The 14,816-nt window shown below is 52.9% G+C and overlaps 2 protein-coding genes across 3 annotated transcripts in view; one reads left to right on the top strand and one right to left on the bottom strand.

The window, feature by feature from the left end:
* POLE (DNA polymerase epsilon, catalytic subunit) overlaps nt 1-8,119 on the bottom strand; it is a 47,033-nt gene extending 38,914 nt beyond the window's left edge. For both annotated transcript variants that reach the window (XM_059408132.1, XM_059408133.1), the window contains exons 1-11: nt 8,030-8,119; nt 5,602-5,743; nt 5,149-5,229; nt 4,745-4,789; nt 4,499-4,591; nt 4,044-4,198; nt 2,524-2,665; nt 2,301-2,381; nt 1,221-1,328; nt 800-910; nt 261-346 (exon numbers count right to left, since the gene is read on the bottom strand). In XM_059408132.1, the coding sequence (XP_059264115.1) occupies nt 261-346; nt 800-910; nt 1,221-1,328; nt 2,301-2,381; nt 2,524-2,665; nt 4,044-4,198; nt 4,499-4,591; nt 4,745-4,789; nt 5,149-5,229; nt 5,602-5,743; nt 8,030-8,091 (1,106 nt within the window). In that variant the 5' untranslated portion in view covers nt 8,092-8,119. The remainder of the gene's footprint in view (nt 1-260; nt 347-799; nt 911-1,220; nt 1,329-2,300; nt 2,382-2,523; nt 2,666-4,043; nt 4,199-4,498; nt 4,592-4,744; nt 4,790-5,148; nt 5,230-5,601; nt 5,744-8,029) is intronic.
* Nucleotides 8,120-8,359: 240 nt separating this feature from the next.
* The window catches only part of PXMP2 (peroxisomal membrane protein 2), a 13,088-nt gene continuing 6,631 nt past the window's right edge, over nt 8,360-14,816 (top strand). Inside the window, exons 1-3 of the mRNA XM_059408131.1 lie at nt 8,360-8,527; nt 10,071-10,187; nt 12,247-12,409. Coding sequence (XP_059264114.1) covers nt 8,406-8,527; nt 10,071-10,187; nt 12,247-12,409 — 402 coding nt within the window. The 5' untranslated portion in view covers nt 8,360-8,405. The remainder of the gene's footprint in view (nt 8,528-10,070; nt 10,188-12,246; nt 12,410-14,816) is intronic.

Here is a 14,816-nt window from a genome sequence, read left to right as displayed (position 1 = left end):
GGGCACGTGGCAGTCATCCTTTAGCTCCCTCAGTGACAGGAGACTGCCCCCAGCGGACCCCAAGCGGACCCAGGAACCCCCACACCCACTTCTCAAACAGTGCGAGGTGCTTCTCGGGCCGCCAAGCAGGCCCTCTTACCCTCCCTCCTCTCCCACTTTCTTCCCATCTCGACCGCTTGTAACTGAGCACATCTACACCCCCGTGCAACGCCCCCTCCCAAACACATTGGAGTGACCCGCAAGCAAGACGTCACACTTACCAGTCAAAAAAGTCCCCGTTGTAGGTGACCATGATGGTGGGTTTGGTCTCCTGGACATGTTCAAACCATCTCTGGAGTAGATGAACCTAAATCCAATAATGATTCTCGGCTGTCAGAGGATTGCTGCTTCTCTTCGAGCCGTTACCTAACACCCCTCCTATAGGTCAGGAAGCTGTCACCGTGTCATTCCCGCAGCCGCCCCTGCCTCCAGTGTGGACAAGGACCCCACTAAACACCCTGTGCGGGCCACCACGCAGGCTACGTGCGCGCCAAGTCTGCCTCCTCCTGTTTCACCCCAGATACCAGCAGTATCCCGAAAGACACCTCTTTTTTCCCTTTAAAGATGTTATTTTCCCACAAAATAAAACCGAGAACTAGAGAGAGAACACGAATGGGGGAGACAGAGGAGAAGCAGGCCCCCACCTCACTGGGAGCCCGACGCAGGGCTCGACCCCCAGACCCTGGGATCATGATCTGAGCCGAAGGCAGACGCGTAACGACTGAGCCCCCCCGGCAACCCACCAAGGGCACCTCTTTACCTCATCGGGTTCATTGAAGACACAAAAAGGTCCTTCATACTCTGGTTTGGGGGTGAACTCGAAATCTTCAACATCTTCAGAAACGATCTCCCTGTTGGTGATGAGGTAGCCCTGGGAAGTACGTGAGCCATCGGCACGAGTTAGGACACATAAAGCCAAAACACACCTCTTCTCTCTTGGCCCAGAAGCTCCTGCTGCAGCAATCTGCAGCAACGGGAAGTCACCCCGGCTCCCCCAAGAAGAGCCCTGAGTGTCTCAAGCTTCTATTGGAAGGACCATGGCTTGTTTGTTCACTTTCCAGGACTCGACTCACTAATTTTTCACCCAAAATACAGGAAACACAGGGGGATGCTGCCCTGATTTAGAGACTAGACAAGGTTCCTGCTCCTGTGAAACATACATCCCGAAAGGTACCACTTACCTGACCATCAATCATATACGAAATCATCATAATCTGGTCAGTCTCAGCATCGGGAAACTTGAGGGGCAGTTTGGTGGTCTCAATGTCAAATGCCAAAACCACAGGGTCCTGCAGGGACACAATGTCTCATTAAATTGGACAGAAAGCAAGCCAAGCTCTAGAGATCCCAAACGTCTTCCCAACACCTGCCACCTCCACCCCTGCCTCCAGCTGCTAAAGGAGTCCCGCTGCCCCAGGGAGAGGTTCCAGAAGAAGTGAGACCAGCATTCTGGGGTTGACTGAGCTGTATCAAGAATGCCACGATTCACTGCTGGTACAAAAACTTAAACACATACAAGTGGTTAGAGCATGAGAGGAAAATCCTAGGATTATAGAACACCTGAGTCTCGACGTGCGTGAAAATGCGTGACCTTGTTTTGACCTTTGTGACAACCCAGAGACGGCTTCGTGGTACAGAGATGACATCTCTGTTTTGGATATGAGCAAAGAGCAATGCAGAATCGCCCAAGAACACAGAGCCATCCCTGAACCAAGGCCTTCCGGTCGTGAATCCATTTTCAACACACCACTTTGCTCTCAGCAGCCCAAAATGGAAGTCAGCACTTTCCCTCAAATGTTCAGATCCAGCCCAGCTCAAACACGGACATCACATGGGGATACATAAGCACAGGGTGAAAATTATGCTTGGTCAGAAATAGGTGTCTGTGGGGCTCAGTCGTTAAGCGTCTGCCTTTGGCTCAGGTCCTGATCCCAGGGTAACCGGGATGGAGCCCCGCATCGGGCTCCCTGTTCCACGGGAAGCCTGCTTCTTCCTCTCCCTCTCCCCCCTTGTGTTCCCTCTCTCACTGTCAAATAAATAAATAAAATCTCTCTGTCACTCTGTCAAATAAATAAATAAAATCTTAAAAAAAAGAAAAAAAGAAAAAGACCAAAAAAAATTTTTTTTCTACATTTTTAAGAAAGTACCTAAGGGAAAAGAAGAAAACAAATCTCTGAATCAAATTCATCCTTCAGCACTGAATGAAATCTCTCCAGAAACAAGTGGAAAGCCAGGACGGAGGAAATGCAAAAAGTACTCACAGGTCGTTCAACAAGGTCATCTCGTCGGGTGATTTCCACGGGAAAGGCACTTCCTCGGTATCTGACATTGTACCAGTGAGCCTGCGGGATGGGGAGCACGTTAAGAAAAAGCTCTGCGTCTGTCCCGGGAGGTGTATCTGTATGTACAGTAAATCTGTATGGATTTATCCTTCCAGGGTCACTGCCCGACTGTCCGGTTGCCCAAAAGGCACGGCCCACTTACCACGTGGATCTTCAGGTCAATGGAGAGGCGGATGTGGTAGGGCACGTCATACTCCCGCATGTCTACAATGTTGTCCCACTGGTCAGTGACCTTCTTGGAGGCTTCCTCTTCATCAATAACCACACTGCTCCCTTGCAGGACACTGCAAAACAGAGAAGGCCAGCTTACTCAACTACACTCTGCTTGGGGGTGGAACAGGAACGAAGACCACAGCCCACGTGGAGTAAACACAGAAGGTAAATCGAGGTGGCAGCGTGCCCAGACAGGCTCTTCTTAAGAGAATGACCTCGGATGACACCTTCCTCTAAGCAGCAGACCAGATAGGAAATTTCATGCACACTTAGGACATGTATTTTATAGGATATAAGATAAAAATTTTAAAAATTGGGGTGTCTGAGTGGCTCAGTGGGTTAAAGCCTCTGCCTTTGGCTCAGGTCATGATCCCCGTATCCTGGGATCGAGCCCCCCATCAGGCTCTCTGCTCAGTGGGGACTCCTCTCTCTCTGCCTACTTGTGATCTCTGTCAAATAAATAAATAAAATCTTTTTTTTTTTTTAAGATTTTATTTATTTATTTGACAGAGAGATCACAAGTAGGCTGAGAGGCAGGCAGAGAGAGAGAGAGGAGGAAGCAGGCTCCCTGTTGAGCAGAGAGCCCGATGTGGGGCTCGATCCCAGGACCTTGGGATCATGACCGGAGCCAAAGGCAGAGGCTTAACACACTGAGCCACCCCGGTGCCCCAGTAAATAAAATCTTTAAAAAAAAAAAAAAATTGGGGCACCTGGGTAGGTCAGTCATTAAGCATCTGCCTTTGGCTCAGGTCACAATCGCAGGGTGCTGGGATTGAGTCCCGCATTGGGCTACCCCTCCCTGCTCAGTGGTAAGTCAGCTTTGGATTCTCTTTCCCTCTGCCCCTCCCACTGCTCAAACTCACTCTCTCTCTCAAATAAATCTTTAAAAAAGGGGGGAGGGAGTGGGTGTCATTGGGAATCCAAAATGTCTTTACTATTACAGCAACTCAACGTTGGAGCCACAACTCCACCCCTCTGTAAGAAAAGAGGCACAGCTAAAATACAACCCAGGAAACCACCCTTTATTGAACACAAATGCACCACGTAAGAAATTCTACCCAGGCTGGGACACCTGGGTGGCTTGGCTGAGGGTTCGCCTCTTGATTTTGGCTCAGGCGATGATCTCAAAATGGTGAGACTGATCCCCAGGTTGGGCCCTGTGTTGGGAGTGGAGTCTCTCTCTCCTCTTCACCCTCTGTCCCTTCCCTCCCCTCACACTCTCTTGCTCTCTCTCCAAAGAATAAAATAGATAAATAAATATAAATAAACTAAAAATTTTTTAGAAGAAATTCTACCTAATTTCTTGCAAGTGTTTCTACAATGAACAGAGCTGATCCTCAAGGTAACTTTGTTGCTAGTTTTCCTGCTTCCCATCCATGTCCTCAACTTAGCAGGAATGGGCAACAGTCCCGAGGGCCACCTGGCTGCCCTGCTTGCGAGAAGTCCCACCTGGAGAGCATGGCTGTGTAGGCGTCACCGGCGTGGCCCTGCTCCCGGTTCTTCTTCACAGCAGGGGAGATGTCCTTCCTCACTCTGACAAGATCCTCCACGGTGTTGAAGGACAGCTTAACGTAATTCCGCTTCAAACCGACCAAGTGATTTGGCTACAAAGTGTAAGATTATGCTCATGAGTTCAAGAGGAAAAGGACTTTATTGGGGTAAGAAAACAAGGGGACAACAACTCAAAGGCTGAGCAGAAAAGTTGGCAAGTCCAAAGCATCTTGCCCAATTCTGCATGTGCACAACTAAACGACTAACATTCTCCAAGAGGACATACGGACAGTCACCAAACCCCATCATCCGTATACCAGCCCACAGGTGCTAAACCTGACCTCTTACCAGCTCTACCCCAGAGGCAGGACAGACCAGCCTCATTCACCCTGAAGCGTCCAGGTGATACTCACCAAGTCCAGGTCCTCCTTGGGAACAGTCTCTATTTTAGCAATTTTTCCCTGAAACTTCTTGGAGAGAAAAGACGAAACTTCTCGTTCACAACCCTACATCGAGATCAGAATGCAAGGACTTCCTATCAGTAAGATCTATTGTCTTCCTCGCCCGTTTCTCCAGAGCCCTCTCTACTTTCAGTCCTGAAATCCCCCCCATAAAATGAAGCACCGGCCGTGTGGCCTGATTCTACGCAGCGGGCTTACCTTCCTGGTCGCAATGTAGAAATACGGCTTGTAGGGCAAGGCCACCTGTGAGAGCCGCCAACCCATGTGGGGGCGATGAGAAAGAAGAAAGAAAAGTGAGACGGGCTGTTTGCCGCTGTACCCACAAGTCTCTTACAAGATGACACGGTCCAGAATCAGCAGCTGCACGGATGGCAAGGGCAGCGTCTGAGACACAAAAGTGCCCCTCTTTCAGTCCTTCCAAGCTGCTTCTCTTATGACATCTCAGACGGGGACCCATGTGGCTCCAAGGGGCCCATGTCTCCAGAGGCTTCGGGCAGCTGCACACCAGAAGCCTCTCAACCCCTCTCCTCCTAGAACACCTGCCATCCCAGCTACATCTCATCACTGAGTGGGTCTTAGGTTCTCGGGGTTCAAGCTCTTACCTTAAATCTGCTCCCGTCATCTTGAATAAAGTAGTAATCCACTGCACTGACTAAGCGCTTGTCTTCATCTAAAATCTCAGTCTACGAGAGAATCAGTCAACACGGGCACAAAGTCATCCTCGAGGCAGTACAAGAACCCTCTTGCTCCTGCTCTTCGGGAGCCTGAGCACAGAAACAAACTCCTTCTCCAACCCCACATAAACACTCCCCGTCCAGGAGAGCCGCAGCACAGCACCTGCCAAGCGAGGATTTCTCGCAATCTCTCCCTCATTCTTGAAGACTTTTTAGGGTTAACGGGGAACGCCCTCAGCCTTGTTGGCTCAGTAGCCTCTTTACAGGCCGGTGATGCTGAAGAAGAAAGGAGGCGAGCTCCCCTCCATCCCACCGCCGCCTGCGCCGCCCGCTCTTCCGAGGCCTAAGCCACGAGGAGGGCGCCGCTGCCCAGGGGCTTACAGGGTGCATGTTGATAAGCCAGCCTGTCTTCTCGCCGGGCTCCTTGAGTCTCTCAAAGCCAAACCGCAAATCCATCTTATCCGTCCACTGGCTGCGCTCCAGGCGCTTAAGTGCCGAGACGGAGGAAGAGGGGCCATCGTCCCTGAATGAAAGGAGGGAAATCCTGTCTTCACGGATCATGACTCACTCCTGCAACCTCAGTGCACCCGGCGTAAGCACTTTGGATGCAACAGTCGATGCACCCCTGAAAAACCTCCTATTTGACAAAAGCGGTTCATCAAAGTAACAAGAGTCACTGGAAACATGACTGGAGCAGGAACCTCAAAACCCGCTCAACTCTGTAACCAGAACACTAAGAAAACAAGCACCAAGGCTAGATGCTGCTGCCTCGGGGGATGTTAAAAACACAGAGGGGCGCCTGGGTGGCTCAGTCAGCTCAGTGCCTGACTTGATCTTGGCTCAGGTCATGATCTCAGGGTCACAAAACTGAGTCTCTCTCCTCCCTCCCTCTGTCCCCTTCCTAGGCATTTATCCCGGAGGAAAGAAAACTCTTTCATACAAAAACTCATGTGTGGGGGGCGCCTGGGTGGCTCAGTGGGTTAAAGCCTCTGCCTTTGGCTCAGGTCATGGTCTCACGGTCCTGGGATCGAGTCCCACATCGGGCTCCCTGCTCCGCTGGAAGCCTGTTTCCTTTCCTCTCTCTGCCTGCATGTTATCTCTGTCAAATAAATAAATAAAATCTTAAAAAAAAAACCAATCTCATGTGTGAACATTCATACCACTTCACTCATTATAGCCAAAACATGGAAACAACCGAAACATTACCTACGGATAAATAATAATTAATTTGGGGTATATCCATCCCACGGAAGACTACCCGTCAACAAAACAGAAGAAATGTATTGATTCATGCAGTAACTCAGATGGACCTCAAGGGAATTATGCTGAGTGGAAAAAGCCAACCTGACTTTTGATCATTTGACTTCTAATCTGACTTACGTAGAGTTCTTGAAATAAAATCAGAGGTGGAGGCTAGATTAGCGGCTGCCCTGGATGAGGAAGAGGGGGAATGAAGGTGGCTGTGGCTCTGAAAGGGTAGCATGAGGGAGCCTGGGGACAGATCGGTCCTGTGTCTTGACGGGGTGGTCACAGACACACAACGGGCACGGAACTAAATACACCCGCATACATAACCGCGTGTCCATGCATCGCTCCAACAGCCATTTCCTGCTTGTGACCTAGTATTCTAGTGCCCCAGACATCACCACCGGGGGAAACTGGCTGACCCGTGGATGGGATCTCTCAGGAATTCCCTTTTTTTTTTTTTAAAGATACTATTTATGTATTTGACGGAGCAGGAGCGGGGGAGCAGCAAGGGGAGAGGGAGAAGCGGACTCCCGCGGAGCAGCGGACTCCCGCGGAGCAGCGAGCCTGGGCTCCGCCCCAAGACCCTGCGATCGCGACCTGAGCTCGAGGCAGACGCTCGAGGGGCTGCGAGCTTCCTGTGTGTGTTCATCGTTTTTAAAGGGACGGTTCTCGGTGCATCGTCGGTGTTTCCGGGTCCGGAAACTGACGCGTCCCACACAAGACGTTCCCGCATCCCGCAACCCCGAAACCGCAAAGCTGGCGGGGGGGGGGGGGGGGAGCTTCGCTGACGGGTCTGGACCGGACGCTAACTCTGCAGCAAAACTCGCAGTGAGGCGCCGCGCGCGGGAGGCGCACACGGGGTCGTCCGCAGGCGGTGCCGACGCCGCCGACCGCGCCCGCGGGACCGGTGACCGGTGACCGACCGACCGACCGGGGAATGTCCGCTTCTGCCGCTACGAGGGGCGCGTCCGCAGCGCACACACGATCCGAAAGAGACGACTCGACCCACCGCTCGGACCTGTCTCGGTTCACCGAGCGCGAGCCCAGGACGCGCACCGACGCCGGTCCCCGCCCCGGCCGGGCGCCCCGCTCCAAGCCCACCCGCCCCGCGCCGGGGCCGGTCCCACGCACACACCCGCCCGGCACCGCGCAGCCCCCAGGGTCGGCCGCGCGGGTCGTCCCGCCGCAAGCCCGCCGCCCCGTTCCCCCCCACCGCCCCGCACGGCCCCGCGCGCTGCCCCGGGCCCGACCCCGACCCCGCGCGAGCCCGGAGCGAGAAGAGGCGACGAGCGCGCGCCGCGGCAGCCGCGAGGCCGGTCTCCCCCGCGCCCCGGTCTGCAGGCACCGAGGGCCGGCTGGGTCAGCTCCGGCTTCCGCAGAGCCGTCTGCCCTCGGAGCGCGGCCCCGGGCGAGCGCAGGACGACGGCGGCCTGTGGAGGCCCGCGCCGCGGCCGCGCGCCAGGAGCTCGCACTCGGCAGCCCGCCGCCCGCGCCCCCGCGCCCCTCACCGGCTGGCCTGGACCCCCCGCCGCCCCGCCGCCCCGCCGCCCCCGCCCCTCACCGGCTGGCCTCGCCGTCCGGGCCCGGCTCCGCGCGCCGCCGCCCGCTGTTCCTCAGAACCATCGCGCCGCGCCGCCCTCCCGGACGGATTTGGCGCGCTCCCACCAACTCTCGCGAGACAGCGCCGCGCCCGCCGCCCAATCCGGAGGCCCCGCCGCGCCCCGCCCCGCCGAGCGCCAATCGCCGCGGGCGCCCGGGGGGAGGCGGCCGGACAGGGACTCGGGGAAAAGTGTGCGGACGCGCGCGCGGCGCACGGCGGGGTCTGCCCCGGGCCGCGATGCGGGCCGCGGCGGGGCGGGAAATGGGAGGCCGTCCCCGCGCCCGAGCGGACCCGAGGCCGGGGCGGGGGCCGGGGCGGCCGCGGAGCCGGGGAGAGGATGGCGCCGGCTGCGTCCAAGCTGCGGGCCCGGGAGGGGCTCGGGGCGCTGCCGCCGCGGGCGCTCGCCCAGTACCTGCGCCTCCTGCGCCTCTACCCGGTGCTCACCAAGGCGGCCACCAGGTCTGCGCCGAGCGGCCGCGGAGGGGGTCCTCGGGCGGGGGGCGGCCGGGAGCTCGGCCGGCCTCGGGGACGCAGCCCCGGAGACGCGCTGCCTGCGAAAGGCGAGACCCCGCGTGGCCCCCGAAGCCCCGCACTGGCCGGAGAGCTCCGCGTAGGCGGGTTTGCGCGTTTGGTTCTGACAGGTCATTGCCAGGGAGCCCGACCAAAGGAACGCACCGAACGAGGGGTCAGGCCCTGCCCTGGAGGTCCTCTCCTAAAGGTGCGTGGGAGCGGGCCGCAGGTCCACGTCCGGCGCGCCCGCGCCCTTGGCACCTGCGCTCGTTCCGAGGTCAGAGGCGTCAGGTCCGCGCCTCCAGCGGCACCGGCGGCCCGGGCGGGGTGGCAGGTGTTCGCATTCCTTGTCTTGCAGCTTTGCATTTGGGCGAAAGGTGACCAAAGCCGCCCCCCATCCGGGTCTGTTGGTTCGTTGCACCCTTTGATTTGGGATTTTAAATTTTATGGGAGACATCGCTCTCCTTCGTTAGCTTTAATTAGTTAATTTTATAAGTTCGTCCCCTCTTATTAAGTGCAGCCTTTCATCAACATGGACAGCATGCTTTCGGGGTGTCGAGTACCAGCAGCAAGTAAGTGGGTAGGCAAGGCCCCTACCCTCTGGGCTTTCTATTCTAGTGAGAAATAGACAGGAAGTGCAGAGGTCGAAGGAAGGGAATGGGCCGTGCAGGAAGGGAAAGGGAAAGCTCTCTGGCCGGAGGTAGCCGGTGCGAAGGTCCTGAGGAAAGAACAAGCTAACCATGGAGCAGTGGAAAGCCTCTGTTGCTGCAAAAAATGAACAGTGAGGAAGGGACCAGATGAGGAGGAGGTAGCCAAGGATCATAGGAAGGTCCTTAAAGACATACAAAGAATTTTGGATTTCTTAGCACACAGAGCTTATCAGAAGGTATTGGAGTAACTGGGCTCAACTCCACCTTTCTACTGAAATTTGTGTTGCCGTGGCTGTAGGTTTACATGCGCTTGTAAGGAATAATACAGGGAGATCCCTTGTACACTTTGCCCAGTCTCCCCCACTGGTAACATTTTGTAACACTGCTGTGCAGCATCACACCCAGGACACTGGCATGGGTGCAGAGTGTGTGTGTGCGTGTGTGTGTGAGAGTGAAGTTCTACGTCTCCACTCTTTTTTTTTTTTTTTAAGATTTTATTTATTTATTTGACAGAGATCACAAATAGGCAGAGAGACAGACAGAGAGAGAGATGAGGAGAAGCAGGCTCCCTGCTGAGCAGAGAGCCCTATGCGGGACTCGATCCCAGGCCCCTGGGATCATGACCTGATCCGAAGGTAGAGGCTTAACCCACTGAGCCACCCAGGCGCCCCGACGTCTCCACCCTTTGATGTAGGGCTTGTACAGTGGGGCTGCTTTAGAAGGGAGCCATCCCGCCCCACTCCCCACCCACGCTGCTGTCAGCTCAGCCGTGCTGATTACATGCAGGAACGGCCACCCTCCTGCTGCTTGCTCCTGTTCTCTGATTACATTTCTGTCCACAGTGGCATTTTGTCAGCCCTTGGGAACTTCCTGGCCCAGATGATTGAGAAGAAGCGGGAAAAAGAAAACTGCTCTCAAAAGCTAGATGTCAGTGGGCCTCTCAGATATGCCGTTTATGGGTGAGTTCCACCACGGGGCTGGTCTACCCAGTAGCAGACTAATTGGAACAAAGCAAGGGTACCAAGATCAAGTTTCTGAAATGATCTAATTTGGAGACATAATTTTTTTTAAAGATTTTATTCATTTATTTGACAGACAGAGATCACAAGTAGACAGGGAGGCAGGCAGAGAGAGAGGAGGAAGCAGGCTTCCTGCTGAGCAGAGAGCCCGATGTGGGGCTCGATCCCAGGACCCTGGGATCATGACCTGAGCTGAAGGCAGAGGCTTTAACCCACTGAGCCACCCAGATGCCCCATGGAGATATAATTTTTAAAATGCATTGAAATAGCATGGGAAAAAATCAGAACGCTGGATAACGTGAACTTGTGTTAGGGTGTTCGTTCTGAATTGCTCAGGGGTTGGGGGTGTGCGGCAGTTTTCATTGGGCTGAGAATCTGAGGGCAGATAACGCACCTGAAACTCAGTTAGCTTTCGACACAGAGACAGGAAAGAGGAAAACAGATGCAAGTATGGCCAGCTACTTCCATTATTTTCGTAGTTTTAAGCATGCAGGAAATAAATACTTAGGCATCCTGAAAAGTGTCCAGTTTCTGAACCACTTGGAATTGCAAAGAGCACAGAGATTCAGGAGTTTTACCAGTCAAGTCTTCCCCGAGTTCTCTGGCCAATGGTAGCGTTGGTATAGATGGATTATTTTGAAGTCTTTTGCACCAAGAGTCATTTTGTCAATTTAAGCTTCACAAATATCACTTTGTGCTTATAAGCATATTGGTTGCGGTCATCACAACGTTTCCATAATGCAGTTAAAGCCAGTCGCCCTGGAGGGAAGGAATGCGTCCAAACTCCCTGGGCGGCATACTCATTCACAGTTTCCATCTGCCAGACTTCAGTTCCCTCTTAAGGCCCCTGGCTAGCTCAGTCGGAGTCAGTACAGCATACAGCTCTTGGTCTCGGGGTCCTGAGTTCAAGCCCCACCCCAAGTGGAGAGAGCCCTGAACAAAGAATAAATTAAGAGTCTCTTCCCTCTCCTAAGGAGCCCTGCTCTGCACTACGTAACCTGTGGCAGGATGGGAAGCAACGAATGAGAACCACTTGTGTAAGGACTTCCAGTGTCAGAATTGGGCAGACCCGTAGGTCCCTGCCCATCTTTTTAGTGCTGATTCCTACAGAACTACAGGTCTGTTGCACCAGGAGCCGCAGTGCCTGGGTTCAGTTCTGTCCCAGGTACCCTCCCTTTGGGAATGCAGAGCAGCGGTACTAACCAGCCCGCGTACAACCCCGGGACTCCCTCTTACTGACGGCCCAGGCGGGTTGGAGGAGAAGCTCTGACACCAAGGATGCATCCGCTTACTATCCCTGAGCACCCTGTCTGAGCCAGGCCACGTGCAGTGATTAGACAGGCACGGTCCTGTCCTGTGACGTTTATCTCTGTCTGGCAGAGAGGGCACCATTTTTTTTTAAAGATTTTATTTATTTATTTGACAGATCACAAGCAGTCAGAGAGGCAGGCAGAGAGAGAGAAGGGAGGAAGCAGGCTCCTTGCTCAGCAGGGAGCCCGATGTGGGGCTCTATCCCAGGACCCTGGGATCATGACCTATGCCAAAGGCAGAGGCTTTAACCCACTGAGCCACCCAGGCGCCCCAAGAGGGCACCATTTGATGTAACAAGAGAGATCATGACACGTAGTGACACAGACTCTGAAGACAATGAAACAGGACCTGGGCTGGAGAGTGGCTGGGACGGTGGTGGGTTCTTGTCCCCAACAATCATGGACCAAGTCTCCCAGCTGACAGTGTTGGAAAGGAGGTAGCCACATGGAAACTGATGTGAGATCCAAGGCAGGTCTACCAAAGACAAAAAAAAAAAAAAAAGGAATGCTTGAAACAGAGTCAAATCCCCTGTTTTTTAGAAGGACCGCACAGACCAGACCTGTGTGGCCAGTGATGGGCGACTACAGGGAGGCAGGGTTTAGGACCTGGGATTTGGGGGTGAAGCTGGACCCAAGAAGGGCACACCCAGAGAATGGCAGTCCTGCTCACCCCCACCATGGGGCCTCAGGTTCTTCTTCACAGGGCCCCTGAGTCACTTCTTCTACCTCTTCATGGAGCACTGGATCCCTTCCGAGGTCCCCTTGGCTGGGGTCAAGAGGCTCCTCCTGGACCGGCTCCTCTTTGCACCGGCCTTCCTGTTGTTGTTCTTCCTCATCATGAGCTTCCTGGAGGTTGGTCTCTGCCGTAGCTTTGTTTGGCACAGCAGTCCTTTGCCTGGCGTCTGGGGGTGGAAATCGGAGGGTCCGTGACCTTCTCAGGACACTCCAGTGACTCCAGTGAAATCCCACACTTCCCTTTATGAACGTCAGACACAAACTCCGGCTGCACTGGCAGCGTCTGCTGGTCCCCAGTAAGAAGTCACAAATATCTCAATATCACGCATCATTTGTTCCAGACGGAATAGCTTTTCTGTGTCGTCACTCCTTCGACCTGCCTTCAGGTCTTGTCCCTGAATGTGTCGATACGGAAGCACATCTACTCATCTATCCTAAGGTTCTCTTCCTGAGTATTCTGAAAGGTGTATTTCCGCGTAGTTGGTGCCTTGGTAATCCCATACATTCTGTTTCATACAGACGGGACTCTGAGAAGGGGGTCGATGGAATTCATGAAACAAGTTCCAGACCCCCGACGGTATTACGGAACCCTGTGCTAACTCAGCGCCTAAACATCGGAAGTGCTCTGAGGAGGTTAAATGTCAGCATAGATTTAAAACATCACAGCCCACCACGTGAGCGGTGTGCTCACACGGAGTCACCAGGCAGGTCTGTGGTTCTGCCCAGCCCAGTCCCTTCCTGGTTCACTAGCTCCCCCTGCCCCGCCCCCCTTACCTTCTCCTGCAGGTTTTATTGTAAAGCAGCATCTTGAGTTCTTGTTCCTGAGGCAAACACCCCTTGTGTTCTAAAGTGTTGCTGGGGGAAGCAGGGGAGATGCTTCCGCTTAACTGCTTAGTAGTAAGTCCCTGAGAGTAAAAAGAGGTGTTTATTCTTCCAAATATAAAAGGAATATATGTTCATTAAAAGACCAAAACCCTGAATGCATAGGTCATATGGGACCAAAGTATGTGAAGTACACAGCACATAAATGACATGTGGGACCACATCGTACCACACAGACTACAGATGCTTCTGCATCTCCATTTTTTTTTTAAATTTGAATATAGTCGATGCACAATGGTATGTTAGTTTCAGCTCTAGGGTGCGGTGACTCAGCTTCTCTGCCCACTGTGTCACCACACGAGTCACCACACGACTCGAATGACAGTATCATGGGCTCTATTCCCTACGCTGTCCCAACGTCCAGCTTTTCTCTGATCATAGATCCCACGTGTTGACTGCATGGCGTTCCCCCACATGCCTGTCCCTTTCGTGTAAGGATTCCTGTTTGGTTAAATCCTAGCATTGTCCAAAGAGGCTGTCCTTGCTTGTTCTCCTGCAAAGCTCCAGGAGAGTACAAACCGCTGATGTTCGCGGACTGCTCCTTCCAAGCTCTGCAGTGAGTACTTTGTGCCATTTGAGCTGCAAGTCGAGGCCATTTTGCAGAAGCTCAGGCCCACGGCTTAAGATCCCATAGTTTGCAAGCCCATGAGTCCAGGCAGACCCAGGCTTTGTGACCCCGAGTGCCCAACCCTCGCGGCTTTGTTTCCCCACATTCTTGATGACCGTGAATGTCTTTTTCTTTTAAATAGTTTGCAATTTGCTACATAAAAAATAACGTATACATATTTATTGATGAGGTTGAACATCTTTTTATATGTTTAGAGTATTTCTTCTATGAACTGCTTAATTTCTATCAGTGTTTGCTTTTTTTCTCACTGATTGTATATTTGTATATATTAAAGAAATTAATCCCTTGTCAAATACAGACTGCAGAAGTTTCTCCCATTTTTTAGGTTTTTGTCTTTTAACTGAAGACAAAGTTAAACATTTGAAGTCAGATAAAGATTATTTATATTTATATATAGATAAAGTATATTTACAAAGTGTTTCTCCATATAGGAGTTTAAAAAGTTTATGTATCCAAATCTGTCATTTTTTTTCCTTTGTGGGCTTCCTTCAAGGAAGATACTGGGAATGTGCTCCTTTACTTTCTTCTTTTATGATTTCGTTATGTACCTTCTGACAGACACAAACATAATAGAAATACTCTATACTTTTCTCCAGCATTCTTATTTTTTTGTTTATGTGTGGAAGATCTGCTTTTGTCTTGTTTCTTTTCACTTAAATAGCGAATTGTCTTGTCACCGTTTATGGAACAGTCCCCTGTGCTCGGACACCTCCCCTCCATCGCGCTCTCAGCCCCGAACGTGCAGGCCGTCATCTGCACTCTGGTCTTTTGCCAGATTCTATTAGTTTCCATTGTATGTCTTTCCCTTTTTAGCTTCTAATTACCATCATCTCATAGTATTTTTTTTTTCAAATCTTCAGTGTTTTGGGGCGCCTGGGTGGCTCAGTGGCTCAGCCACTGCCTTTGGCTCAGGGCATGATCTCAGGGTTCTGGGATCGAGTCCCGCATCGGGCTCTCTGCTCAGCAGGGAGCCTGCTTCCTTCTCTCTCTCTCTGCCTGCCTCTCAGTGTACTT

Source organism: Mustela nigripes, chromosome 8, assembly GCF_022355385.1.
Source record: "Mustela nigripes isolate SB6536 chromosome 8, MUSNIG.SB6536, whole genome shotgun sequence".
Lineage (NCBI taxonomy): Eukaryota > Metazoa > Chordata > Mammalia > Carnivora > Mustelidae > Mustela > Mustela nigripes.
This window is presented reverse-complemented; position numbering and strand designations above follow the sequence as displayed.